We start from the raw sequence: 26,959 nt of genomic DNA on the forward strand, positions 1-26,959 counted from the left end.
GTCAACAGGAGGGCATCCACTAGTGCGATCGGTAGAACCATGGATTAGATAGATTCCCCTCCAACACCAGAAAGACGAGGAATCTCATTTTTGAAAACCACCTTTTCCAGCCTGTTCCGAATCCCGGTTATCACTACTGGTCAGAAGTGAGAAGACAGCAGACAGGAAAAGGTCTGAGGTGCGGATAAAAAGAAGAGACGCCACTCTGGAGAAGCTGAAACAAAATGAAAAGGAATATTGTCAGAATGTTCTGGAGCAGTGCTGAGGGGTGCTTTGCCTTGCTTCTGCTTCTCATGTTCACAAGAGTACAAGAGGGTCAGGGTGAGAAAACTTAAAGACAACCCCTTATAATAGTGTTGTGTATTACAGTTACATTTGTAGGAAAGCAGACAGATACCTCAGCTTGTGCCTTCATTGTGTTTTATGTTTGGTATTGTCATATTGAAATCATTGTAGTTTTACACCAGAATTTAGTTTTTGGACCATATTTTGGAACATGTGCAAAAGCAGCTTTTCTGAATGGTAGATAACAGCTTGAAAGCAATAAAACTAGCAAGGTAATGCTCAGAATAATAATTCACTTGCTGTTTATTTTTAGTTGTAAACCAATAAAATGGTGGAGTTCCTTTCAGAAAATCTGCCTTCACCCTTGCACTTGTTCCAGCATTTCTTCAATTTTTTTAAGGAAACTGGTACTGGATTTAATTAATATACCAGTATACCCTTTTTACTTCTGAATTTATTATATATATTCTATCTAAACATAAAAAAATCCATGTCATTCTAACATCACAGTGTATTTAGTGTAGTTCTAGTAATGTGCAATTATACTAATCTTTGCATAGTCTAAGGCTTGTTTTTGGTAGAGATGCCATTTTTTTGTTTATCTGAGGTACTGCAGTTTATAAAATAAGTAGCCACAATAAAATATATGTATGCATCTGAGAAAGAATACTTTATGAATGTTTTTCATATATATATGTTTTTAATAGGGTAAAAAATTGTTAGGGTACTTTGGCACAAATAATTGACACAGAAGGAATTACAGTAATCTCGGGTGATTATTTCCTGCTGAGCACAAAGTCCCCTGTGAAGGGGAAATACTGTAGTGGAGGTATGTCACACTAGCATAGGTTTTTATGAATATCAGATAGGAGATATATCTTTTCATACATCATTTCATCTCAGACATTTCTGCATATGCAGTCTCTGGAGAATTGCTTATCAAATTGTGATTAAACATGTCATTGTTTTTGTGTATGAAGCCATTGTGAAGTATGTTTGTTTTAAGGTTCCCATGAGCTTTAGAAGGGTAAAAACTGTAGGAAAATGAATACTCTACTCAAAATCTGAGATCAGTGAAGCTTATCATTTTATGTTTTCACCTCTATTTTTTTACATTGATCTGCTGGTGCTAAGGGATATTACTTCTGATCATAAGGTCTTAGACAGGTTACCTGGGATTAAGGGCTTGCAAGTTTTGTGGTCAATGACATATGTATATATATTATATATATATATATATATATATATATATATATATATATATATATATATATATATATACACAGTGCCTTGCAAAAGTATTCAGACCCCTGACCAATTCTCTCATATTACCGAATTACAAATGGTACATTGAAATTTCGTTCTGTTTGATATTTTATTTTTAAACTCTGAAACTCAGAATCAATTATTGTAAGGTGACATTGGTTTTATGTTGGGAAATATTTTTAAGAAAAAAAAAACTGAAATATCTTGCTTGCATAAGTATTCAACCCCTGTGCTGTGGAAGCTCCCAGTTTGCACCGATGAAAGAAATTGCCCTAACGAGGACATAATTACCTTACCATTGGCCTCCACCTGTGAACCATTAAAGTTGCTGTCACATTTTCTGGATAAAAACCCCACTGTTGAAGGATCATTGGTAAGGCTGTGAATCTGAAGGAAAATGAAGACTAAAGAACATTCTACAGAAGTTAAAGATCAAGTAATTCAAATGCATAGATTAGGGAAAGGGTACAAAATAATATCCAAGTGTTTGGATATCCCAGTGAGCACAGTTGGATCAATAATCAGGAAGTGGTAGCAGCATCACACCACCCAGGCACTGCCAAGAAAAGGCTGTCCCTCAAAACTCAGCGCTCAAACAAGAAGGAAACTTATGAAAAAAGCCACAGAGAGGACTACAATCACTTTGGAGGATCTACTGAGTTCAGTGGTTGGGAGTGGAGTAATGGTGGACCAGTCAACCATATCAAGAGCTCTACATAACACTGGCCTGTATGGGAGGGTGGCAAGAAAGAAGCCATTACTCAAAAAGTACCATTTGAAAGCACGTCTGGAGTTTGCCAGAAAGCATGAGAGTGACCCAGCTGCGATGTGGGAAAAGGTTTTGAGGTCAGATGAGACCAAGATAGAGCTTTTTGGCCAAAACTCAAAGTGCTATGTGTGGCGCAAACCCAACACTGCCCATGCCTCAAGACACACCATCCCTACAGTGAAGTATGGTGGTGACAGCATCATGCTGTGGGGATGCTTCTCATCAGCAGGGACTGGGCATCTTGTTACAATTGAAGGAAGAATGGATGGAGCAAAATACAGGAAAATACTGCAAGAGAATCTGCTTCAGTCCACTAAAAAACTGAAGCTTGGGGGGGAAATTCACTTTTCAGTAGGACAATGATCCCAAGCACAATGCCAAAACAACATTGGAGTGGCTCAAGAACAAAAAGGTGAATGTCCTAGAGTGGCCCAGTCAAAGTCCTGATCTAAATCTCATTGAGAATCTGTGGCACTATTTGAAAATTGCGGTCCACAAGGGTCGTCCAACCAACCTGAACAACCTGGTGCAAATTTGCCAAGAAGAATGGGCCAAAATCACTCCAACACTGTGTGCAAAGCTGGTACATACTTACCCCAAAAGACTTAAAGCTGTTATTGCAGCAAAAGGTGGCTCTACCAAATATAAATGTGTGGGGGTTGAATACTTATGTAAGCAAGATATTTCAGTTTTTTATTTTTCTTAAAAATACTTCCCAACATAAAACCAATGTCACCTTACAATAATTGATTTTGAGTTTAAGTGTTTTAAAATAAAATATCGAACAGAATGAAATTTCAATGTACCATTTGTAATTCAGATTTCATATCTGCTCTTAACCAGTCCCCAGTCCCCGTTCCAGGCACTGTATATATATATATATATATATATATATATATATATATATATATATATATATATATATATATATATATATACAGACGTGCTCAAATTTGTTGGTACCCTTACAGCTCATTGAAATAATGCTTCATTCCTCCTGAAAAGTTATGAAATTAAAAGCTATTTTATCATGTATACTTGCATGCCTTTGGTATGTCATAGAATAAAGCAAAGAAGCTGTGAAAAGAGGTGAATTATTGCTTATTCTACAAAGATATTCTAAAATGGCCTGGACACATTTGTTGGTACCCCTTAGAAAAGATAATAAATCATTGGATTATAGTGATATTTCAAACTAATTAGTTTCTTTAATTAGTATCACACATGTCTCCAATCTTGTAATCAGTCATTCAGCCTATTTAAATGGAGAAAAGTAGTCACTGTGCTCTTTGGTATCATTGTGTGCACCACACTGAACATGGACCAGAGAAAGCAAAGGAGAGAGTTGTATGAGGAGATCAGAAAGAAAATAATAGACAAGCATGGTAAAGGTAAAGGCTACAAGACCATCTCTAAGCAGCTTGATGTTCCTGTGATAACAGTTGCAAATATTATTAAGAAGTTTAAGGTCCATGGAACTGTAGGCAACCTCCCTGGGTGCGGCCACAAGAGGAAAATCGACCCCAGATTGAACAGAAGGATAGTGCGAATGGTAGAAAAAGTACCAAGGATAACTGCCAAAGAGATACAAGCTGAACTCCAAGGTGAAGTTACGTCAGTTTCTGATCGCACCATCCGTCGCTTTTTAAGCGAAAGTGGGCTCCATGGAAGAAGACGGGAATTTGCTAAAATGCATATTGACAAGCCACAATCCTTCTGGGAGAATGTCCTTTGGACAGATGAGTCAAAACTGGAGTTTTTTTGGCAAGTCACATCAGCTCTATGTTCACAGATGAAAAAATGAAGCTTTCAAAGAAAAGAACACCATACCTACAGTGAAACATGGAGGAGGCTCGTTTTGGGGCTGCTGTGCTGCACCTGGCACAGGGTGCCTTGAATCTGTGCAGGGCACAATGAAATCTTAAGACTAGCAAGGCATTCTGGAGCAAAATGTACTGCCCAGTGTCAGAAAGCTCTGTCTCAGTCGCAGGTCATGGGTCCTCCAACAGGATAAATACCCAAAACACACAGCTAAAAGCACCCAAGTATGGATAAGAACAAAACACTGGACTATTCTGAAGTGGCCTTCTATGATTCCTGATCTGAATCCTATCGAACATCTATGGAAAGAGCTGAAACGTGCAGTCTGGAGAAGGCACCCATCAAACCTGAGACAGCTGGAGCAGTTTGCTCAGGAAGAGTGGGCCAAACTACCTGTTAACAGGTGCAGAAGTCTCACTGAGAGCTACAGAAAAAGTTTGATTGCAGTGATTGCCTCTAAAGGTTGTGCAACAAAATATTAGGTTAGCGGTCCCATCATTTTTGTGCATGCCATTTTCATTTGTTTTATTACTTACAATATTCTGTTGAATAAAAAATCAAAAGCAAAGTCTGATTTCTATTAAATATGTTGGAATTTTCATTTGTTTTATTACTTACAATATTCTGTTGAATAAAAAATCAAAAGCAAAGTCTGATTTCTATTAAATATGGAATAAACAATGGGGGATGCCAATTACTTTTGTCAGTTTCAAGTTATTTCAGAGAAAATTGAGCATTCTTCGTTTTTTGTGGAGGGGTACCAACAAATTTGAGCACGTCTGTCATTTGTGTGTGTGTGTGTGTGTGTGTGTGTGTGTGTGTGTGTGTGTATATATATATATATATATATATATATATATATATAATATATATATATATATATATATATATAACCAATAGATATAGATTAACAATCAAACTGTCTCTCTGCTTTTTTAAGCCATATCAACTGGTGATGCCATAGACATCTGTGCCACTTGTCATGCCAATGCTACGTGTGACAAGAAGACAGATGGCAGTGGTGGGATGGTCTGCAACTGCATGTATGGGTTTGTAGGAAATGGGAGGACACATTGCCAGGGTAAGTCTTTACTTTTCATTCTTTCAAAGACTCTGAACTAAACCACTGGATTTTTTTGTTTTAGAAAAACCTTATTATAGGAATTACGAACAATGTGACAGTGATACACAGGTTTGGTGGGATCAGCCAAATGGTAAAATCACCAGATCATTTCACAGAGATGTGCACTGTGTATTTGTCATGTATCTTATAAGACTATATATACAGGGTGATTAGAAAATAAGTTTACCACATCAAAGCACCATAACATTGATGTGGTAAACTTACTTTCTAATCACCCTGTACAATTAAATTGGCAGCAGAACAGTACAGCTTGTTCTTCTTACACAGACAAAGACGAGTGCCAGATTGGTGCCACCAACATCTGTGGTGAACACACAGCCTGCTATAACACGTATGGGAGCTTCTACTGCACCTGTCTGGGTGGGTACAGCCCCTCCAACAGATTGGCCACGTTCATTCCAAATGACGGAACCTACTGTAATGGTATGTGGCTTAAAGAGTCTTATTGATAAAGCTGACCACTGCAGTGAATTCAGCATAGCATATGCAACACAAACATTTTTATCCATAAACATTACATGTGTTATTTTATATCAATCTTTTTTAAACATACTGCTGATAGCAACAGTTACATTCTGAAGTAACCTATGATAGTATTGATAGAAAACATAGCTAGCAGCACAACTACTGCTTAATATTAACTAGTAATAGCTTTTTTTACATTTAAACTGCACTTAACCCTACACTGACACACTCTCTAAATAACTGAATGTGTTTTTTTGTTAATTGGTACTATAGTTTCATATGGAAGTAGCTGGGGGAGGAAGACATCAGAAAGAATTATTTTTGTAGGGTCCACATGTTTTCCTTAAAGTATAAATTACATATACATTCTTTTGTCTGGCAAATCTGGCAAAAGTCAAACCTCATTCCTCTGCAAAATGACTTTCTCATGTTGTAAATGAACATTTGAAGGGCAGATCAATCTTCCTCTCCTCTCCTCAGTAGAGTTTGTATTGTATTGATTACTGAGGATTCTTGTTTGTTTAAGATATTGATGAATGTCAGGTTAGAGGTATATGTGGAGAAGGAGGGCGGTGCAGAAATCTGCCTGGAGATTTTAACTGTACCTGCGCTGAAGGATACACAGTAACACATGAAAGGGAACAGCTTTTTTCAGAGGTAAAATATAAAATGCAAGACACACTTTAGTTTAAAGGAAGTGCTCTTCAAAGCTTTTCAGAATGTATTTCTCATAAGGTTGTAAGCAGGATCATTTTTTTCTCTTGATAGATAACTGTGGCAATATGCCCTGCCTGTGTGTATTTTTGTGTTTTATGTTGTATGTAGTGGTAAATGTTGGTGTTTATAGTGCACAGATTAGAATGTGGGTTATGAGCACAGGTGATATAAAGTGTAATTTGTAGTTTGACACAAGGATGGCACAAATCACTTCACGTGCAAATTAAAAGGGTATTTGTATGGAAACACGGGAAGGGCACAAATTAGTTCCCATGCAGATGTACAGAGATTCCAATTGTGTGATTAGCAATCAAGTCTCTGTACAGCTGCATAAGAGGGACACGTCTTCACTTATTTGGGGTTGAGTGTTTGGTGGTTGGAAAACGAGTGAGAGAGAGGAGAAGATTTATATTATATTTAACAATTGCTGCTATGTGCTGGAGAACCAGCACGGTACTTGTTGGTGTCTGTTCGTCCACTCGTTTGTCGGTTCATTGTCTGTTCGTTTGGCTACTGTACCGTTTTATTTTACGAAGTGTTTTTTTGTGTTGTTTGTTCAAACTTTTTACTTGTCCATACCTTAATAAACCATGCAGCAGCGCTTTCACTCATCCATCCTGACTGTGTTGTTTCCTGGTTCTGACGTCACCACTCAGCCAGACTGTCACAATAACTAACTGCTTCTTCTAAAGAACAAGATACTGTAAATGCAAATTGATCACATGACCCAAGTGTAAAGATTGGGAGCACAGAGCAAGATATTGTAATGGCTTTGGGTCCTCTACTGCTACATCACTATTGCTGAATTCAAGATTATGTCACTGGCACATCACTCAGGTCTCGCAGGCACACATTTACCCATGGGCATAGCTTTGTACTGCTGTACCTTTCTACTGTCTGAATTTGAATCTTTGTGATCTGTTTATTCTCCCATGAGATGTGATCTTAATCATCATGTATCACTGTTCCATCATGTATCAATGGCATGTTTATTAAAGCCATCAGCTTGAGCAAGGTGGAATTTCTTTAGCAAGAGAATTATAAAAATGATCACTAATGGTTGACCTAGGAACTGGGGGAAAGTATTTTTTCTCCCTGAAACAGATTTGCAATGGGATTGTAAATAGAGTGCTGATGGACATCACAAAAGTCACAATCAAATATATTACTGATAGAATAGTAAAAAATGTATGTAAATTATACTAGTTAATTCTGAGTGCATAATGACAAACTTGTTTTGATTAATAACACTACTATGGAGCATTACATTTTCTTATTCAACATTTTATTTTATGTTTTCAGCTGTGGATTGTGGTTCCCCTCCTATCATTCCACATGCTTTCCTGCTTTCAGCAACTGGAACAAGCTATGGGAGTGTAGTTAAATACAGTTGCCTCCAAGGGTATGTCTTGAAAAGTGGAAATGGCACGACCTTATGTAACGCAGGGGGAGAATGGGAAGGTCCCAGTTTGGTGTGTGAAGGTAAATCTGTTAATTCATTCATGGTTTTGACATTTTTAATTTTGTACAGTATGTGCATTTTGTGCAGTTTGTGTATTGGTGTGTTTTGAAGTTTTGATGTAGCAAAAAATCAATTTTAACGGGTGAACTTCAAAAAATATATATGGTGTAGACATATATAGGCAGTCTCCCTTTGGTAAGATTAATGCCATACTCTAGGTACCTATGCCTACCTATTGAGAAGAAGTATTAAACTGCTCATAGCAACTGATAACACGTTTTCATCAGTGTGTAAAAATAACCACCTTGCCACTGCTTTTGTCTACAATCTAAACTTGTCTACAGTCTAAAGTTTTACAACAGTCAATGATGGTCTGAATGTATCGCATTTTTGGTATAATTACCATTTATAAATGAATTCACCACCCTCCAATGTTTCCCTGATAATATCATTTGTTTACAGCCCTCTGTTGTGCCTTGCGATTGTGGTCTAGATGAACATTATTACTGTTGGAGCTCAAAACGGGATCTTCAGAGTAACTGAAAAAATAATCAAATTCCATTTTAATAATACCTGAATCTAAATGACTGAAACTACACTACTGTTTTTGTTAGATAGAAAAGGGTATAATTTGGTATAAAATGGTTTGAACTGGAAGAAAGACATAACCAGTGGTCAATTCATTAGCAGCACTCAAATTCTACACCTCTATCATACAATGTTGTTCTAAACAATCACATACAAGATGTATTCAAACAAAACTGGCAATGGTCATAATGACAGTTCATGTGATTACTTCATTAGAATTCAATACTAAATAATAATTGAGTCCATGTGTAACTACATTTGAATTAACACCACTTATTTTAACCCGATTAAGCTCATATTAATATGTTATTGTGAATTAAATTATAATGAACAATACAGGGTATTCGAGAAATGAAGGTGCATTACTGTGCTGTATTTTGCTGGAAGAGGAAAAATGGTCTTAAATGAAAGATAACAAAGATGAGGATTAAGGAGGGGCAGTCTGAAAAGCCTAAAATAGTATTTGTCTGTCTCCTGCTGTCAAACCTTGTTGTATTTTTGTGTTGCCTTCATTCCTCAATTATAATCAGGACCTGGGTTATCTACATGTTACATTTACATTTCAACTAACTAAACTAACACTGGATTCAGTTATCAAAAATGCATTAGAATATATCTTCTATAACCTCTGTTGCTTGGTAATTTATTCAAATGTTGTAGATTACCATTCCTCTGAAGTTTTATATGTATTTTTATGTTTGGTACCATCTTTTAATATTGAAGTAGCCAGGGAGTAAGACATCAGAAAGCACTCTTTTTGTAGGTTTTTCATAGGTATAAAAGGCATGCACTCTTTTTTTTTCGTAATTGGCCATATAGTCAAATTTCATTCCTCTGCAAAATGACTTTCTCATGTTGAAAATAAATATGTGAAGCTCTGATCAATCTTCCTTTCCTCTCATCAGTAGAGTTTATATTGCATTGTTCACTGTGGATTTTTGTTTGTTTTAAGATACTGATGTATGTTAGGTCAGACGTATATGTGGAGAAGGAGGGCGGTGCAAAAATCTGCCTGGAGATTTTAACTGCGCTGAAGGATACACAGTAACACATGAAAGGGAATCGTTTAATCCTGACAAGGATGCAGCTTTTTTGCAAAGGTAAAATATAAAATGCAAGACACACTTTAGTTTAAAGAAAGTGCTCTTCAAAGCTTTTCAGAATGTATTTCTCATAAGGTTGTAGGCATGATTATTTTTTCTCTTGATAGATAACTAACTGCTTCTTCTAAAGAACAGAGATAGTGTAAATGCAGATTGATCGCATGACCCAATTATATGAAAGCTAACAAACACAAGGATTAAGGAGGGGAAGTCTGAAAAGCCTAAAAATAGCTTCTTTAAAATCAGCTTCATATTTTCAATGTCATGGAAACTCCTCCTCGGGGCTTTCATTAGGGGCTAATGTAAGGCTACGTGCAAGGAGAACGAGTGGAGAAGCCAACATAATGTGATACAAATCAATTATAAAGTGTCAGACAACATAAAGCGTTCACTAATCATCAATAAATAAAATTATAAAAATAATAACATAACAGTGTAAAATAAATGTGAACAGGGCATTCTTGACTCTGTTACACCAGGGCAATTGCTGATCCTCCAAAAACTTTGAAACTCCTCTTACAAGGTGCAAACCACTGTAGAAGCGAGTAATTAAGAGCAGTATAAAACCACACACCTTCAGAGTCCTGTCATTGGCCTCAGGATGGCTGCTGTGGTACTTTTCCGGATGTGGCAACGCCTGGCTCTTGTTGAGGACAGGCAGGAAAACCAAAGGAGAAGGGCAAGACGGAGAAGACCCTGCATATTCAAACCCAGGGCCACTTTGTTTGGGATGTTGGAGGATGTGGTGGTAAGGCATTATTGTCTCACTCCGCAGGTCATCATAGACCTAATAGCTGAATTTCACCTTTTTATCACCTGGTTGACTGTCCTTGTGGTAACACTGGCAGCATTGACTCTCTCCACTTTAGAGGAACATATGGCCGCTTTGGTAGCAATTTCATACTGAGTGACTTCAGCCATAAGGACTCTCGGCTTCTCCACAGAAAACTTTTATTTCCTTTTATATTCACCAAGAGGACTTTGCTACCCTTCCTCTGATACTTTTTTGTTTGGTTTGTTTTTCGTGCTCCAAAAATCTCATTCAGCGCCTACTGCTCTCTGTACTCCTGACTCAGCTCACCTCTGGGCTGTAAGGGCGGCCGCTAAATAACCCGATGCACAGGCGGCGCTCATTGCCACCCTCATTATTTGTGTGTGTTGAGTAATTTGCTTTGCTCTTAAGCTTACATAGGCCACAGTGCACAATAATTGCCAGGCCGTTAGGTAATTTGGATATTGCAGGCGCAATTATTTGCACTATGCCTGTCCTTACATCAGTCTCTTAATGTCAAAGGTATATTTTGCAACCAGTGCTGCTACAAGATAGATAGATATATGAGTTGTAGAACTTCAGTGTATGGTTATTATTACTGTGTATGTCGAGTATGGGCATAGGGCAGGAGCTTAAATGTAGGCTCAATCACTGTAAATTGTGACAGTTTTCAACCGTTGTGTTCATTGTGAGTGCCTACAAAAATCTGTATGCATAATAAGATTAAACTAATCAGATAGCCAGTTTACTCTAACTAACTCATGCAAGTGTGTCATTTTTGAGTGTTTTGAATTTAATTTACATAATCTATTCCCTTTACTAATACTTGCTTTCAACATATAGAAATCAACTGTGGAGTGCCAGCGCACGGATCTCATACTGACATGCTGTGGGAGAAAACAGCACATCTTGGGAGTGTGGTTTATTTCAAATGTAAAAAATGATTTTTTGTAGAGAGAGGAAAAAATCGCTGTGTTTGTACAGCCAACGGATTCTGGGCGAATATTACTCTAACTTGTAAAGGTATTTTTCTATTTATCAAATGCAAACCGCATAAGACAAGTAAAGGAATTGGGTAATTGTTGTGGTACTAAATGCAGAGTGGAGATTGTTTGTCAGTTATGAAGGCCATCTCATCCACTTTTTGAAAGCTAGCCAAGAGAGGACATATTATTATTATTATTATTATTATTATTATTATTATTATTATTATTATTATTATTAATAATAATAATAATAATAATAATAATAAAGTATTTATTTATTAGTAGATGCCCTTATCCGGGGCAGCTTACAGTTGTTACAAAGTATCACATTACAAAAAAGGACAATACAAAATATCACATTACAGATAAGAGCAGTTATAAAATACAATAAAATCAGTAGTATGTAAGAGAAAATTCAAATGTGAGAAAATAAATACAGTAAATAACGTTTGAAAGCGATTATGACTAAGAGCAGTTTTAAAAAAAAAATGGTTATAAGAGTAAATTCCATTAAGAGCAAGTATTAAATATAATAAATATATAAGAACAATTTCAAATAAGAGCAATTACAAATAAACGTGAATACGGTTACCTTTATGAGTAAAATCATATGAAGTATCTCAGCAGTGGAGCCTAGTTTACAACACAGGCACAGAAATGGCAGAAAATGTTTTTACCTGGCTGATTTACCAAGAGGTACAATAGTATTTTAATACTATATTCATCATGTCATTTTTAATTACCTCTTTAATGTATTTATTTATTTATTTATTTCAAGTTTGAAAACATTTAGGACATTTACAAGATCATTTAAGGTTGCATATCTAGTTGCTGATTTTTTTTAAGGTTTTGCTTCTTTGTTTTAAATTAAGCCTGGCCTTTCAGATTAAAGAAACAGTAACAACATAACTTTATCTAACAATGCTACTCTCAGCCAATTAATACCACTTTAAATCACATGACATCACACTCCATTGTTTATCCAAATGGTAACTAACTTCTGATTGCTTCTTTAATGTACAGAAATCAACTGTGGAATACAGCCGCCTGTACAATATACTGATATGATCTGGGACAACACCTCACAGCTTGGGAGTGTGGTTTACTATAAATGCAAGGAAGGATTTTACACAGAGGAAGGAAAAAACTACTCTGTTTGTACAGCAAACATGCGGTGGGAAAATATTACTCTAAAATGCAAAAGGTATTTGTATCGCACTGTAAAATTTGCAATACTGTGTACAATAGAAGTTGTATTTTCAATGTTTTTTTTTTTTTTCAGTCCCTGTAAGATTAATGTTGTTTGGTAAAATGTAGTAATGCTATAAGGGGATGTATCACTTTTTAGATTGTTCAATTTGGTTTCCATAATATACTGTACAGCAGTGTACAGTAAGCAAGAACTACTTTAAGGAGCGGTTGGTTTCTGAACCAAGCACATAGGATAATGGATCGCTATGAAAAGGCATTTGATATTTAATTTGTTAGACCATTAATCAACTGACAAACCTGTCAATATTTATAGTATTATCATGGGATAATTTGCTACTAGCAAGATGAAGTGCCCCTAACGGTCCAGGTATTGTTATGGTTCATGAGGACCAGGGTTGAAAATCATTGTATGAATTCAGTATGTAAGAAACATTGATTTGAAGAGCGGCTGACCACAATATCAGCACCTTAAATTCCCACTTATATTTACTGCCAGGTATAAATAAAGCTTGGTTTTTGGACATATAAATGCAAAATAGCATGATGGAAACTTTGGTTGCCATATAAGCAAAGTAATTGTGGGTTGTGAGGTGTGTGTGTGTGTGTCAGGTGTCGTATGTATTATTAGGGGACAGTATTTATATATTCTGTTCATTGGTTTGTAAACATTTGCTGTCAACTGAAACTGAAGTCACATGTTATCACATGGTTTGCTAAATCCATATTACCAACCCTCTTATGTAACTGTTGACAATGCTGTGCTGTACAGTTAAGCAAGGACTTTCACTTATAAGAAAGAAAAAACTCTTACAAAAATTGCTAAAGATGGGACTTTCTGAACTGCAGTAAACCTGTGATTGTTTCTCCTGCAAATTTCCCAAACAAGTTCCAGACTCTGTGGCTTTGAAACCTATATGACTGTTTCATTTTTCAATAACTTTAGCTTTACTTGATTGCACATTGGGTATGTACTGCTAAAGGGAATAGGGGACATTACTGCTCCTGTAAACATAAACTTCTTATTCCTGTCTTACTGGATCTTTTTTGGTAATGTAATGAGATGTCAAGCTCAACAACTAAATAGTTTAGCAGCAGGCAGGTCTACATTATCAAAATATAAGGGGAGAGGGTGTTGGCTCCCAATTCGGCCGGGAGCCCCAATTCTCTGGTTCAATTTCACTCCTCAGGCTGGCCTGAATTCTAAAGTCTGAATTCTGACTGGGAGGAAATTACATAAAATGTAAATGTAAATCAAAAATGTTGTAGGAGGCGGTAACATACAGTATAATGGAACATTTTTGCTGGTATTAAAGCCGGTGGATTTGCTACTTTGGGGGATTTTGACAGTTTTTGAATTGTCGTTATTCACTCAGCACAGTCACAATGCAATGCATGTGGCTGTTACTCAATTAAACCCTTGTAAAAAAAAAAAAAAAAAAAAGAAAGAGCACAAAAAATGAAGAGTCCTACTACAGTATCTCAGTCTGCCAGAGGAACGTCTTTACCAATGAGATGCTGTTGCAGTATTGACAGAGAAAATTAGGCTCTGCCTTGTAGATATATATAGTTTTTTATTTTTATTTTTTTGCTTATAAATATCTCCAGACAGACATGTACAGCTATTTCCAGAGATAATAATACAAATATTATTTGTATACATGACCTGTTCTAAAAAAAAAAAAGAAACATCTCAAAGATTCTGTTTTCTGTGTATAAATTCATGACCCCAACTTAGGAAAAGTCAAAAATATTATACAGAAAATGAAAAGAAAAATAGCATTTAAGCTAATTGGAAACTAGAGTCGGGTCAAATAGACCCAAAACCTAATAGGAGAGTTAATACAATTTAAATCTTTAATTTGACATTTTTGCACAAGATTGTTATGAGTAATTGGCTGCAGCAGGGGGCACTCTTATGCTGCAATTTTAGCATGAGCAGTCAAACAATGCACAGCCACTAAAAGACTAGTACACTTCATACTGCACTTACACACACTAGAGACAGTGGACATAACTACATTACTTGATATTAAACACAGTAGTGCATTTGTAGTGGTAAGTGAAGGGTGTAGTGGGCTAAAGGGATTTAACCTGCTGTAACATCTCGAAAGCCACAAATATTTTGTTTTATGGGTAGTGGGAAATGATGTTTTAAAAATTAGTATTTAGGTCCTGGTTAAAATAAATACTTTGATTGCTTGTTGATAAATTCAGAACCACAGCAGTACAGTAAATAGCTAATCAGGCAACTGAAACTACCTCCGCTAAACTGAAAACATTACGCTTGTTTTTTGCAATAATGATCTTTCTAGCAGAAATCTTCCATCTATGCAGGATAGGTTTTGTTTTGTTGGGAGTGGTTGGTTCTATTAAATATTAAAGTGGTGATTTAATCTGGGCAGCACATGGGCACTGTCTCCTGTTTAAAAAGGTGCAGTTTCATTGTGGTGATAAATGGTCTTCATAATTAGACAGGGACCTTATGACAGGATGACAGAGGGCTGAGGCTCAGAGACAACGTAAAGTAAAAAATAAAGTTCTTTATTAAATAAAATAATCAAATAAACAGGCACAAGGGCCAACAGAAAGAGGTTCAAACACAAATAATCAAAATGAGCTTACAAAATAAATAGTCAGGTTCCAGATCTTTTAAAACAAAACTCTCCAACACAAAGCAAACTCCCAAACAAAAGAACACCTCCAGCTAGGGCCTCTCCCCTGGCTTTTATCCCCTGTGGCTGGAGCCCAATTAATCCATAATTACTAATCATTCAATTAGAGCTCCAGCCACATTCTCACATGTTTTCCTGGCAGGGAGAAATTTAACCCCCTCCCTGCCAGTTCCAAACACATTCATATAGACGGGGTAGTTCCCCGTCACAGACCTCTTTTTAGAAAAGGCCATTTTCTGCGGGTTTTTCACAAGGACAGACCAACAGAATCTTTCAAATTTGATTGGACTGCTTTGTATATCTTTCTCACAGCGACATAGGCTGTACTTTTTAATTAATATCACAGATTATCATGTCCACTTTTTTATGCCCTAATATATATATACACACATATATATATATATATATATATATATATATATATATATATATATATATATATATATATCTATATATATACACTATATATATATATATATATATATATATATATATATATATATATATATATATATATACACATATATATATATATATATATATATATATATATATATATATATATATATATATATATAGATATATTTATATATTATTTTTTTTTTTTTTTTTTTGATATTTTCTAGAGCCAGATTGTGGTTCTCCACCCACCATGAAAAGTGGTGTCTAGCCTACCAACAGATGATGCTGCACGACCCAGAGATCTGCAGCCCAACACAAGTCCCAGGTAGTGTGGTTTATTTACCATGTATAGACGCTTCACCAGCAAGGGGATGAAGAAATGTTTTTCTCCTCTGTACAAAGAGAGGAGTAATGGGATACTGCTACATTAATATTGCAAAGGTAGCTTTAATTTAACCTCTGCCACAGGGAATATTAAACATTTAGGAGATGTACAATTTTGGATACCATAGATGGAATTAACGTATAGCATAATATATATATATATATATATATATATATATATATATATATATATATATATATATATATATATATATATAATGAAAAAGCAACAATAAAGTACTAATGAAGAAAAAATAAGATTCATATGAAAAAAGAACCTTTTAGATTACGTTTATTTACAGTGTAACAGGTTTGAAAATCTTTTCATTTAAACATTTTTCCTGCGCTACTAATAGGGGGCGACAATGTCTACTGCAGCTTAACAGGCGTGCCTCAGGTAAAAACAAGTTTGGGAACCCTGGCCTAGACCACATGACCAGAAAGAACAGAAATAGATGACATTTTTATTAAAGGCTGACCAAGACCGGCTTGCTGGAAACCCAGTACTGCAGCATTCATATCTGTGGCTGGGAATGCAGAAGACAAAGACTAAAAGCTCTTATCAATGCTTCTCCTTCAATCCACATTAATAAATAGATATGGGTAACTAGATACATGGTGCTCCCATCCCACTGTTTATTATCTACATTTATATATACAGTATATACATTTCCTGCTTAGTACTGTGGGTAATATTCATAAAGGGAGCCTAATGCTTGCCTTAACTTTGACCACAAACTCATGTGAATGTCTTTGGCTGTATGGAAACTGACATGGTGGATACTGATGGTATGTAATACACCACACAAAAGAACTCAGATTGGTGAGTCACTTATTGGGATAGCAATTACGTTTTTATTCTCCCTTGTTTTATCAGGTACTGCTATTCTCTTAATTATGTTTTTTTTTTTTTTAAATGGTTGAATTAAAATTAGCTTTCTATGTTTAGCTGGCGTCTCTTTTTCAAACTCTGCAACCACTTTAGACTAGAGGTCTCTCAGTATTGCTTACTATCTTCATGGAAGGTTTGGGGGTATTGTTCAGCAGTCTTTTGCAGTTATATTCTGTGTGCAGCAAGATTCATTCTGTAGTTAATTGGTGCTGCTGGGTACCAAAATAAACAAAAGCAAATTAATATGCCTTTCTGATTGGGTAGTCGTATATTGTTTCATACATGCTAACATTCTGAGAATAAAATATTGTTAAATATTGAACACTTGACTTGGCATGTTTTATGTTTATAAAAGTATTACATAAAGGTCGGGGTCCCCAATAAGGTCCTGGTCCAGAATATATATTTTAAAATAATTACTTCTGTGCTTGTTTTAATATTTTCTTTTGTATTTCTTTACATTTTTTTTGTAGAAATCCCTGCCATCAGCGACCTTAATTTTAAAGAAGGATGTTTAAAATGGAGAGCACACAGACTAAAGGAAACGTACAGCGTGAGTGGGGTTCTTTTATTGATAATACTGTATTCCTTCTAATTTAAGACTTTTTAAACCAATTTTTTCTTCTAAAATATGGCCTGCCTCTTAAATGAGTATAGTGATGCATGTATTAAAACAAAAGAGGTGACTGCCCGAGTACACAAACATGACTGACGGCCCGAAAAGAGACAAAGACGTCACTGCCTGAATACACAAGCAGCAATGTGACTGACTGCTGAGAAAAGACAAACAAAGACGTCACTGACTGATCTCAAATCACCTGTGACATGCAGCCAGATATTTTCAAAGAAGCAACATTGGCTGCTTCCTGAGGAAGTTGTAGAGAAGTTGTGGTCATACTGCAGGATTGTTTTAGTTTATTAGCTAGAGCGCGTATGATGAAATGACTGTAAATTTATAAATCATGCTCAATTTATGCATTCATTTCTTTCAGTTTAGGGACAAATTTAAAAACCTGTCCTTTCTCAAATGTGCACAGTATGCTTTTTTACAAGGCAGGCAATGGTAAACTTGTACAATGGGGAGGAGGGCAGGAGGCTGAAGGAAATTCAAATGTGGATGTCTGCAGCTGGCAGACATTTTTTTTCCTCTCCCTTGCTCGCCTATTTTTATAGCTAAAGTTTAACTGAAAGTTTAAAGCAAAAAGGAAGCGCGGGACAGTTAATTCCTTTTTTATTAAACTTGATTGTTTTGCTCTACTGAATGTAATGCTACTACTGGTCTGGTAAAAGGATCTACGAAAAAAATAATATATATTTTTTTGTTTAACAAGCCTCATACCTTGAGTGTGGCTTGGCATAGATCCCCTGCACAGGGCCTGATTAACCAATAACGACAATAACACCATTCACCATAATATGTGTGGAGCCCCCAAAATATGGCTCATCGCAGGGCCCCGACATCCCTTAATCCAGCCCTGACTACTGCCCACAGAAGATGGGATATCGATTCAAATCGAGGTGTTCTGTAGCACAAAAAGGCTGCAAGCTGGAATTTGACCAAATGAATCAACAAATGTAAGCGGAAACTGATCTTGGACTTGCATTGTTTGTGTAAAATGCTGGTTTTGCGACACTTTATATGCAATATATCTACTAGTGCATGGGGTTTGTGATGTGTAATCTACATTCTGTAATATAGACATCTTGAAGCAAAATTGGTCTATGACAAGATTTACTAATCTTAATTTCAAAAGAATGCAATTTGTAAACAAAGACTGTCACGACGATCTTGTAATATTTTTAAGTTAGTACTTGGAAGTTTGACAGAAGTTAAGAGTGGGAAGTTTCAGTTCTACGCTGCAGGGAAGTTAATTTGATCGACTTGACCCCCTAATCTCAAAGATCAATAATTGTCATTTTAAAACAAAACCAATTCCTTTATTTACCATGTATATTTCAGTTACTGGGGTCAGTGAAGGCAGCAGTTTAATTTTGGATTACAATATATAGAGTTCAAATAAAAATTAAAAATGTCAGATTTACATTAAAGATCATTTGAACAAAAAACACCTTGTGCAGATTTACTATATCGCTATTAAAAAATAATACGTGGTCACTGACCCCAGTACTGGTACAGAGACTTCTATTCATTTGTTATTGCTTCATGTTCCTCACATATGCTAATGATTTTTTCCCCATCACAGTTTAAATTGGAGGGGCTTAGGGGCTATCAGAAGGACTTCCTGGATAAAAGGATAATAAACTTTACCTCAGGAGATGACAATCCAGAAATCTGCTTGACCCTGCAGCCGGGGACAAACTATACCATCAACATCACTGCACTGTCAGCAGGGTATTCGATACGGACCAGCATCACTACAAGCATTGCGGGTACCTGTAGACTACTTTACATATGGGCTAGCCTCAGTTATCAATTGTCTATCAGAATTATCTTAACTATTGTTTTCTTCTTGTTGTGAAGATTATCATTATATAAGTTTAAAGCACCCCTGTGACTTTAATAGAGCTCAGAGAATCATGCCAACCTCTATTTAGCTTAACCAGACAGTATCCATTAACCTGTTCCTCTTCCACACTCGCGTGGATATAAGACAGACATTAGTAAGAGTGTCTCATTTTAGAAATCAATTGGTAGACCCCGGGTGCAAGAATCTGATGTTATAACACCTGCTTAAATTGGGTTTAAATGGTATTATTTACTGCAAACACTTATTTTCACAGCTTTCTTTTCCATAATTTTCAATTTTAAAAATTGGTGTTATACGGTACTTTCTAAAGAAAATGGATGATATACCATGAAAGTGTTGTAGTTTACAGTCACACACTACAGTGCCATACGTAATTCGGAGCCATTTAAATTAGCAATTAAATGGACATGCCAGAATGAGCTAAATAAAGAGGGTTTACAATATTTGGGAGTGTTTAACCTTTTCACTGCCACGCAAATAGAATGTTTGTGTTCCTCTTGGCCCTTTTTACACCATTATATACAGACAACATCAAATCATTCATATTATCAAAGAGAAAACACTGGATGGGAAATGTTTGAGTCAGTTTTAGAAACAGCTCTGTCACATTCTTATCGCTGACACAATAGCTGTGGCCAAAAGTTTTGCATCACTCTATAACAGGAACAAATTTCTCTTAATAAAGTTGAATGAAACCTGCTGAATAATGTTACGTTAACATATTGAATTACATACTGCTTTGTGGTTTTCCATATATTTAATGAAAAACTGTCAAATTGAAAAATGTGACATTTCAAAAGCTATGAAGATTATGAAGAGGTTATAAGAATTTAGGAAGAGAAGTAAATACTGTACAGCATCGTATGACAGGAACAGAAGTACAGAACTTTCTATTTTAAGTTGTCATAACAACCTTGCTGTAAGCAGTGAATTATAAAAATGTAAGTAAGTTCATCACACTTGGATAATTGGCCCTCTATGTACAGTTCTGTGAAAAAGTATTTGTCCCCTGTCTGATTTTCAAAATTTTTGCACATTTTTCACATTGAATTTGGTCAGATCTTTTTGTGGGTTGTAGCAGTATATTGAGGGAGTCTGAGAGAAAAAAAATGACACCAAAGTTTGGCACTTCTTTCATTTGTTTGGTGTGCAAGGTAATCAAACATGCAATCTTCAAGTGTGAAAAAGTTATTACCCATGCCACGATCAAAAGAAATTCCTGAAGACCTCCGGAAAAAAAAGTTGTTGATGCCTGTCAGTCTGGAAGGGGTTACGAAGCCATTTCTAAGGTTCTGGGGCTCCACCAAACCACAGTCAGAGCCATATTGTCCAAATGGAGAAAGTTTGGGACAGTAGTGAATCTTCCCAGGTGTGGCCATCCTGCCAAAATCTCTCCAAGAGCAAGGCGTAAAATCATCCATTAAGTCACAAAGAACCCTAGAACAATATGCAGGGATCTGCAGGCCTCTCTTGCCTCGGCTAATGTCAGTGTTCATGACTCCACCATCAGAAAGATACTGGGCAAAAATGTGATTCATGGCAGCGTAGCAAGGCAGAAACCACTGCTCACTAAGAAGAACATGAATGCTCGTCTAAGTTTGCCAAAAAGCACCTGAATGATCCTCAAGAGTTCTGGAACAATGTTCTATGGACAGATGAGTCAAAAGTATAACTTTTTGGCAAACATGGGCCCCATTATGTCTGGCGAAAACCAAACACTGCATTCCAGAGTAAAAACCTCATACCAACAGTCAAGCATTGTGGTGGTAGGGTCATGATTTGGGGATGCTTTGCTTCATCGGGACCTGGACGACTTGCCTTCATTGAAGGAACCATGAATTCTACTCTGTATCAAAGAATTCTATAGGAGAATGTCAGGCCATCCATCCATGAGCTGGAGCTGAAGCTGAAGCGCAGCTGGGTCATGCAGCAAGACAATGATCCAAAATACACAAGCAAATCTACATCAGAATTGTTGAAGAAATTTAAAGTTTTGGAATGGCCTAGTCAAAGTCTAGACCTAAACCCCATTGAGATGTTGTGGCAGGAACTGAAACGAACAGTTTATGCTTGCAAACCCACAAATGTCATTGAGTTGAAGCCGTTCTGCATGAAGGAGTGGGCCAAAATTCCTCCACGGTGCTATGAGAGATTGATCATCAACTACAGGAACCGTTTGGTTGCAGTTATTGCTGCTAAAGGTGGTGTACCCAGTTATTGAGTCTAAGGGGGTGATTACTTTTTCACACTGGAGTATTGGGTGTTACATAACTTTAATAAATAAATGAAATAAGTATCAAAAATTTGTGCTATATGTTCACTCAGGGTCTCTTTTATCTAATATTAGATTTTGGTTGAAGATCTGATAACATTCAGTGTCAAAAATATGCAAAAATGCAGATAATCAGACAGGGGGCAAATACTTTTTCATGGTACTGTATATGACAATCCATGTGATTTAGAAGGAGACACTTATAGCCATCGTAAAGAATGATGTTTTCAAATGCCTTTTGAAATATATATTGTAAAACAATTGGCAAAATATGAAACACACTTCAACAGGAACTTCAATTTGGTCAATTTTGTTAATTTACACATTCCCGTGTGTGTACGTTTGTCATCAGCGAAACCGCAAACTTATCAGAATTTATTTTGAATCTGACATCCGTGAGTGTGGCCATTATTCCTCTGAAGTACTCAGATCTGAGATCTGGGTCTGTCGAAACTTTTGCTCTGAGCAGCTGAAATTTCTGAGAGTAATATGTGAGTTTTTGAAAGCATCCTCAGTCTGGTTAATGCAGTGCCCCTGTTCTTATTAACATTCTTATCATCATACTTTCATCACATGGCAACTAAATTATGTTACGAAGGAGACCTTAAGTCAAGGGCTACAGCTTTGAAAAGGTTATGAAACCTAAACAAACTGACTAGAAGCCATGAACATACAAAATGATAACCACACATTTAATTGTGATGTGCAAAACTAAACAAAAACAAACCTGTTTCAACTTTATCCAGTGCAATCCAGTCATCGCAATAAGTCCTGTGTTTTCTGAAGCAAGAGACCACCCATTTCCATTCAAATGAAATATTCCTACAGTGACTCATTATATGAAATGTACAGTATTTGAAAGGGGGATTGTTTGCACATATTTCATACGCCAGCAGATCCTGACAGAAATGTCTATTAGTATTTTAACTTTGACCTTGCATGACCTAAGAGTAAACTTGCAAAATCAGATTGCAAATGTTTTCCATGATCAAATCAGGGTTAAACTAATTTGCCTTGATTTTACAGAATGGAAAATGCAGGTTTAAATTCTGGGACAATAATAGGCTCAGTTACTTTTGCAGTACAGTTTATAGAACAGCAAAGTAACAGAAGCTCTTTTGGTGTGAGTGCATTGGGGCTTGTTATTCTATCTGACTTGTATTTAAAATACTGTATTAACTGCAGAGGACCTGGAGACTGCCTGCGACAGAGAAGATGAAAGGACTAGTTTAGGAAAAAAATAAACAGAAAAATGTACTGTTCTGTCTGTATCAAGTCTTATCTCTGATTTTGTAATTGTCTGTTGTTGTTTTATTTGTATTTAGGCGAATGTAAACAATGATTTGTAAGGTGCACACTTCAGATCAGCATTCCATTCTCAGTTTAGGTTTTCTAATTAAAATGCAAATGACATGTGTAATGAGCAAACGTGAGTGGAAAAAATGGCCATGTCAGGATACAGTGCGGCTCACAGTGTAAGAAAATACTGGTCTGGCTTGCTCAGGGAAAGTGTGCCGTGTTTAGTGTGGATGCATGCCTTAGTGATTGGCTTTGTCTTGGGGAGTAATGTTCACATACTAGTCTGTATAGAAGGAGTTACTATAAACAAACTGCATTTAATGACAAAATATAAACCGCCCTACCTGAAAATAAGTTGTTTTCCAGTATTATAGAATTAACATTTATTTTTGCATTTGCTTCAAAAGAGGGCCAATAAGGTGTTACAAATGGGCAACAATGTGCAGAAAGTGTATGTGGCAGGCTGGCGAGTGGATAGAGGCCCAGAGACAGACTTCAGTTCAGACAAATATACTTTTATTATAAATAAACACAAAAATGAAAGGGCACAAGGGCCAAAACAAAGCAATTTAAACACAAAGAAAGACAAAAAGCAAAACTTACAAAAAAATAACAATTTCCAGGCTGGGCAATGCCTTCACTGGATTCAAACTTTCCAAACAACCAAAAAAAACCAACCTGCTTCCTCAGCTCCCTCTCCCCAAATGAGAAGCAGAGGCCTCCTTTTATATCAGGTGGCTGGGCGCTGATTGATCATTAATTAACCTAATCAACTAATCAACCCCAGCCACCTGAACATAATAAACCCAGGCAGGTAGGGGAAGTTAACCCCATCCCTGCCAATTTAAAGGGCAGAGCTTTGCTCTGCCACAGTGTACAATATGTGTGTGTTGGGGAATGAATATGTTATTTAAAGATTCACTCTACAGTAGGTCATATGTGGCAGGAATAACAAGCTCAAAGCTAGCTAAAATCCACCATTAGGTATATAATATACAGTGCTTGTATTAACACACATTGCAAATGATGGATAAAGCACAAGTCATTCCTGGGATTAAGATTCATAAATAGACAATGAGCCATTCATGCCATTAATACGGGCCTAAGGCTGATTGTTGCAGTTTTTCAATATATATTGCATACAATTTATTTGATATTCACTCAGTTTGGATGTGGTTTCTTTTAGTATTTCTAAAGTTATTCAAGTTTAATAAAGTGTTATCGATAATGCCCTTCAACTCTAGTTTAAATGTGTACAATAATCTCATCAGGTTTCGGTCATCTTTAATAAAAGTATTTTCCCTCTTTATATTTTTAGATCCTCCGGTACCAGAAGTTGCGTTCATAGTTGCAGAAGGCCCATTGCCTCCTCTAAGACTCCTAAGAGCAGCAGAAACAAATGGCCCGATAAGGTTTTACTTTTTTTTCCCCAAATCCTCAGTCTTGTTAAACATAAATCAGTATGAAAAATGTTTTGACTAGAAGTCTTTCTCAATGTCTTCAAAGACTTCTAGTTGAAATGGTTGTCATTTAAATTTTAAATGTTAGGACTATTAAGTTATTGATAATGATAATTTCATGCATTTTACCTTCAGGGCACTTGCCATTGCCTGTGTACAGAATGCCTCACATTCTGTGGGTAGATAGAATTGTATTAGCACCACACCACAATTACTTCCTACTGGAAACCGTGGGTCATTCAGTTGAATCATTAATGTGTTCTAGGGTTCAAACATGATGCAATAGTTTATTCCTTGACGAGGGACATTAGTTATTGATTTAAAGGGAGTTTTCGCTGAAAAAAAACAAATCCCTTTTTGCTTTCGGACCATCGGAAATGTAATGTCCACATTATAAACTGGCTAGTACCATTATATTTCCTGTATATTAACCTGCTGGTGGGCCAATGACTAACATGATTAGAAGCCTGGCCTTGCCATTTTTACAGACTAAACTTTCACTGGAAACCAGCATGTTTTCTCTGAGATGTGTGACAGAAATACAGTGATTCTTGGTGTAAGCTTGAAAGGGGGCAGAAGTCTGGTGCATTAACTCATTGACCCGGAAGGGAAACGATGTGGCAGTCGTGGATTAGAGGGGCATCTGCATTCGTTTACCAAGGGGTCATGTGTGATGACATAAGAGGACAAAGAGACAGAATCTGTTCCTTCGCTTTGGTTAAGCTATATAACCCAGAAGGCCTGTGTGAAACCAATGTGAAAAGTATTATGAGTGTTTGTTTATTTTGTCTATAATTGTTTTTCTTTGTTGTTAATAGACAGATAACTCGTTAGGGAGCTGTTTCTAAACGGCAGTACAAAACCTGGAACAGCACTGCACTTTTTGTCATGTATAAACTTGTATCACCCACCACGAGCACTGCAGCACACACCCAGGACTGGTGACCGTGTGTGTACATTGTGGGAAAGATACATGTGTTTATTATTTGGGACTGTATATCCGTGTTTATTTACCCAGTGCATTACACATTATTGCATCCTTATTATAGTTGCCCATCTTCACGAAGAATTCCACAAGGAGTGCTGTATTGGATCTGGCACTCCCAAGAATTCGGCAGGCAAATTCTAAAGGGACTGTGTCACCTCCCTGCAATACAGCAGTCCCTACTGGCCAGGAGCAGTAGTGGACACCTGTAGGGCTTGCCTTTGTCCTCCAATAGACTGTAGCTCAGCAGGTTGATTACTGCAACTCCATCATGCAATTTTGTTATCGAGTAAGGAAACTTTGGAAGACAAGCTGCATTACAAATAACCAAGATGAAGTTAGGTATGACAGCATTATAATGTGAAATGAGGATATTTCCGAATAGACTTTTATGACTTACATAGTATATTTATATTTCCAGTCTTTATCAGGTGGTTGTCTTACCAATGGATGGGTCCCTTGTGTTCAACTGCAGCTCTGTCAATATGCCAAACTTCTACAATAAGAAGGGGAGAAGGGGAGCATATGTGACGGCAGAGTTCCATGCAGAGAATATAGCAGACGAGCTGGTCTTCAATGTCGGAGATCGCCAATACTACGGGGACTACTATAATGCTCCTTTAGAGGGAGGGAGGGGCTACAACATCATACTGAGAGTGGTTAGCGAATGGTGCAAGGTAAGCAGCTTTTATTCATATTGTTTCATTGACTAAAGGGAGTTAAGGAAGAGACCTGAGCAATTTCGGGATGTCTCTTGTCAATAATAAGCTGTTTGGCAATCAAATCAATCTTTCTAAGCCTTTTCACTGTCATTAGACTAGGGACTAGTAACAAAAAATACCACTTTTGATTATACACTTAAAAAATGCCACACACAGGAAACACGTCTACCAGCGCGTCTTTTAAAGTAAAAAATTACAAGCTCGAGAGTAGTTTTGTACTAGACGGTACATACTGCACACTACGCAGCATATGTATTTATTTGTTTGTTTGTTGTTTATTTTTTTACAGTGGTGGCCTCATGTATTGCATCACCCCATTATTTTTACAATTACTGCTTTGTGATCACCATATAGTTTGTTTTTCTATGGACTTTTTTGTTATTGTTGATTTGCTGTTCATGGTTATATCGAATTCTACAACTTTTGTATATAACTATCATTTTCTCTTCAAATGCAAAATTATTGAAAGTCAGGAAATACACTCTATATTATGTTCATATGCCAAAAATGAAAAGCATTCATTTATTTGTTTGTTTGTTTGCTTTCTTACAGTGGTGGCCACATTTATTGCAGTACCCCAATATAGTTACTGGAGGTTTACTGCTTTGTCACCATTTATAGTTCTTTTTTCTGTATACTTTTTTTGTGGTTGTAGGGTGAGTCATACAACCAGAAATCGCAAGTTTGAATCCTGGTTGTGAAATGCAGCCGGTCTTCTCTGGGGATTCCGTGGGTTGGCATGGGGGCGGAGATTTGCTGGGCTGGTCTTTGTCCTTCAGAGGCCGGTAGCCT

At 36.6% G+C, this 26,959-nt stretch overlaps 1 protein-coding gene across 1 annotated transcript in view; it reads left to right on the forward strand.

Annotated features, from left to right (window-relative positions):
* The first annotated feature begins 13 nt into the window (after positions 1 to 13).
* LOC121315854 (sushi domain-containing protein 1-like) overlaps positions 14 to 26,959 on the forward strand; it is a 36,917-nt gene continuing 9,971 nt past the window's right edge. The window contains exons 1-11 of the mRNA XM_041250403.1: positions 14 to 321; positions 5,082 to 5,222; positions 5,553 to 5,708; positions 7,770 to 7,949; positions 11,338 to 11,415; positions 12,402 to 12,665; positions 16,405 to 16,445; positions 17,296 to 17,493; positions 19,145 to 19,331; positions 24,319 to 24,412; positions 25,867 to 26,122. Of these exons, the coding sequence (XP_041106337.1) occupies positions 225 to 321; positions 5,082 to 5,222; positions 5,553 to 5,708; positions 7,770 to 7,949; positions 11,338 to 11,415; positions 12,402 to 12,665; positions 16,405 to 16,445; positions 17,296 to 17,493; positions 19,145 to 19,331; positions 24,319 to 24,412; positions 25,867 to 26,122 (1,692 nt within the window). The 5' untranslated portion in view covers positions 14 to 224. The remainder of the gene's footprint in view (positions 322 to 5,081; positions 5,223 to 5,552; positions 5,709 to 7,769; positions 7,950 to 11,337; positions 11,416 to 12,401; positions 12,666 to 16,404; positions 16,446 to 17,295; positions 17,494 to 19,144; positions 19,332 to 24,318; positions 24,413 to 25,866; positions 26,123 to 26,959) is intronic.

Source organism: Polyodon spathula, chromosome 1 (genome assembly GCF_017654505.1).
Source record: "Polyodon spathula isolate WHYD16114869_AA chromosome 1, ASM1765450v1, whole genome shotgun sequence".
In the NCBI taxonomy this organism is placed as follows: domain Eukaryota; kingdom Metazoa; phylum Chordata; class Actinopteri; order Acipenseriformes; family Polyodontidae; genus Polyodon; species Polyodon spathula.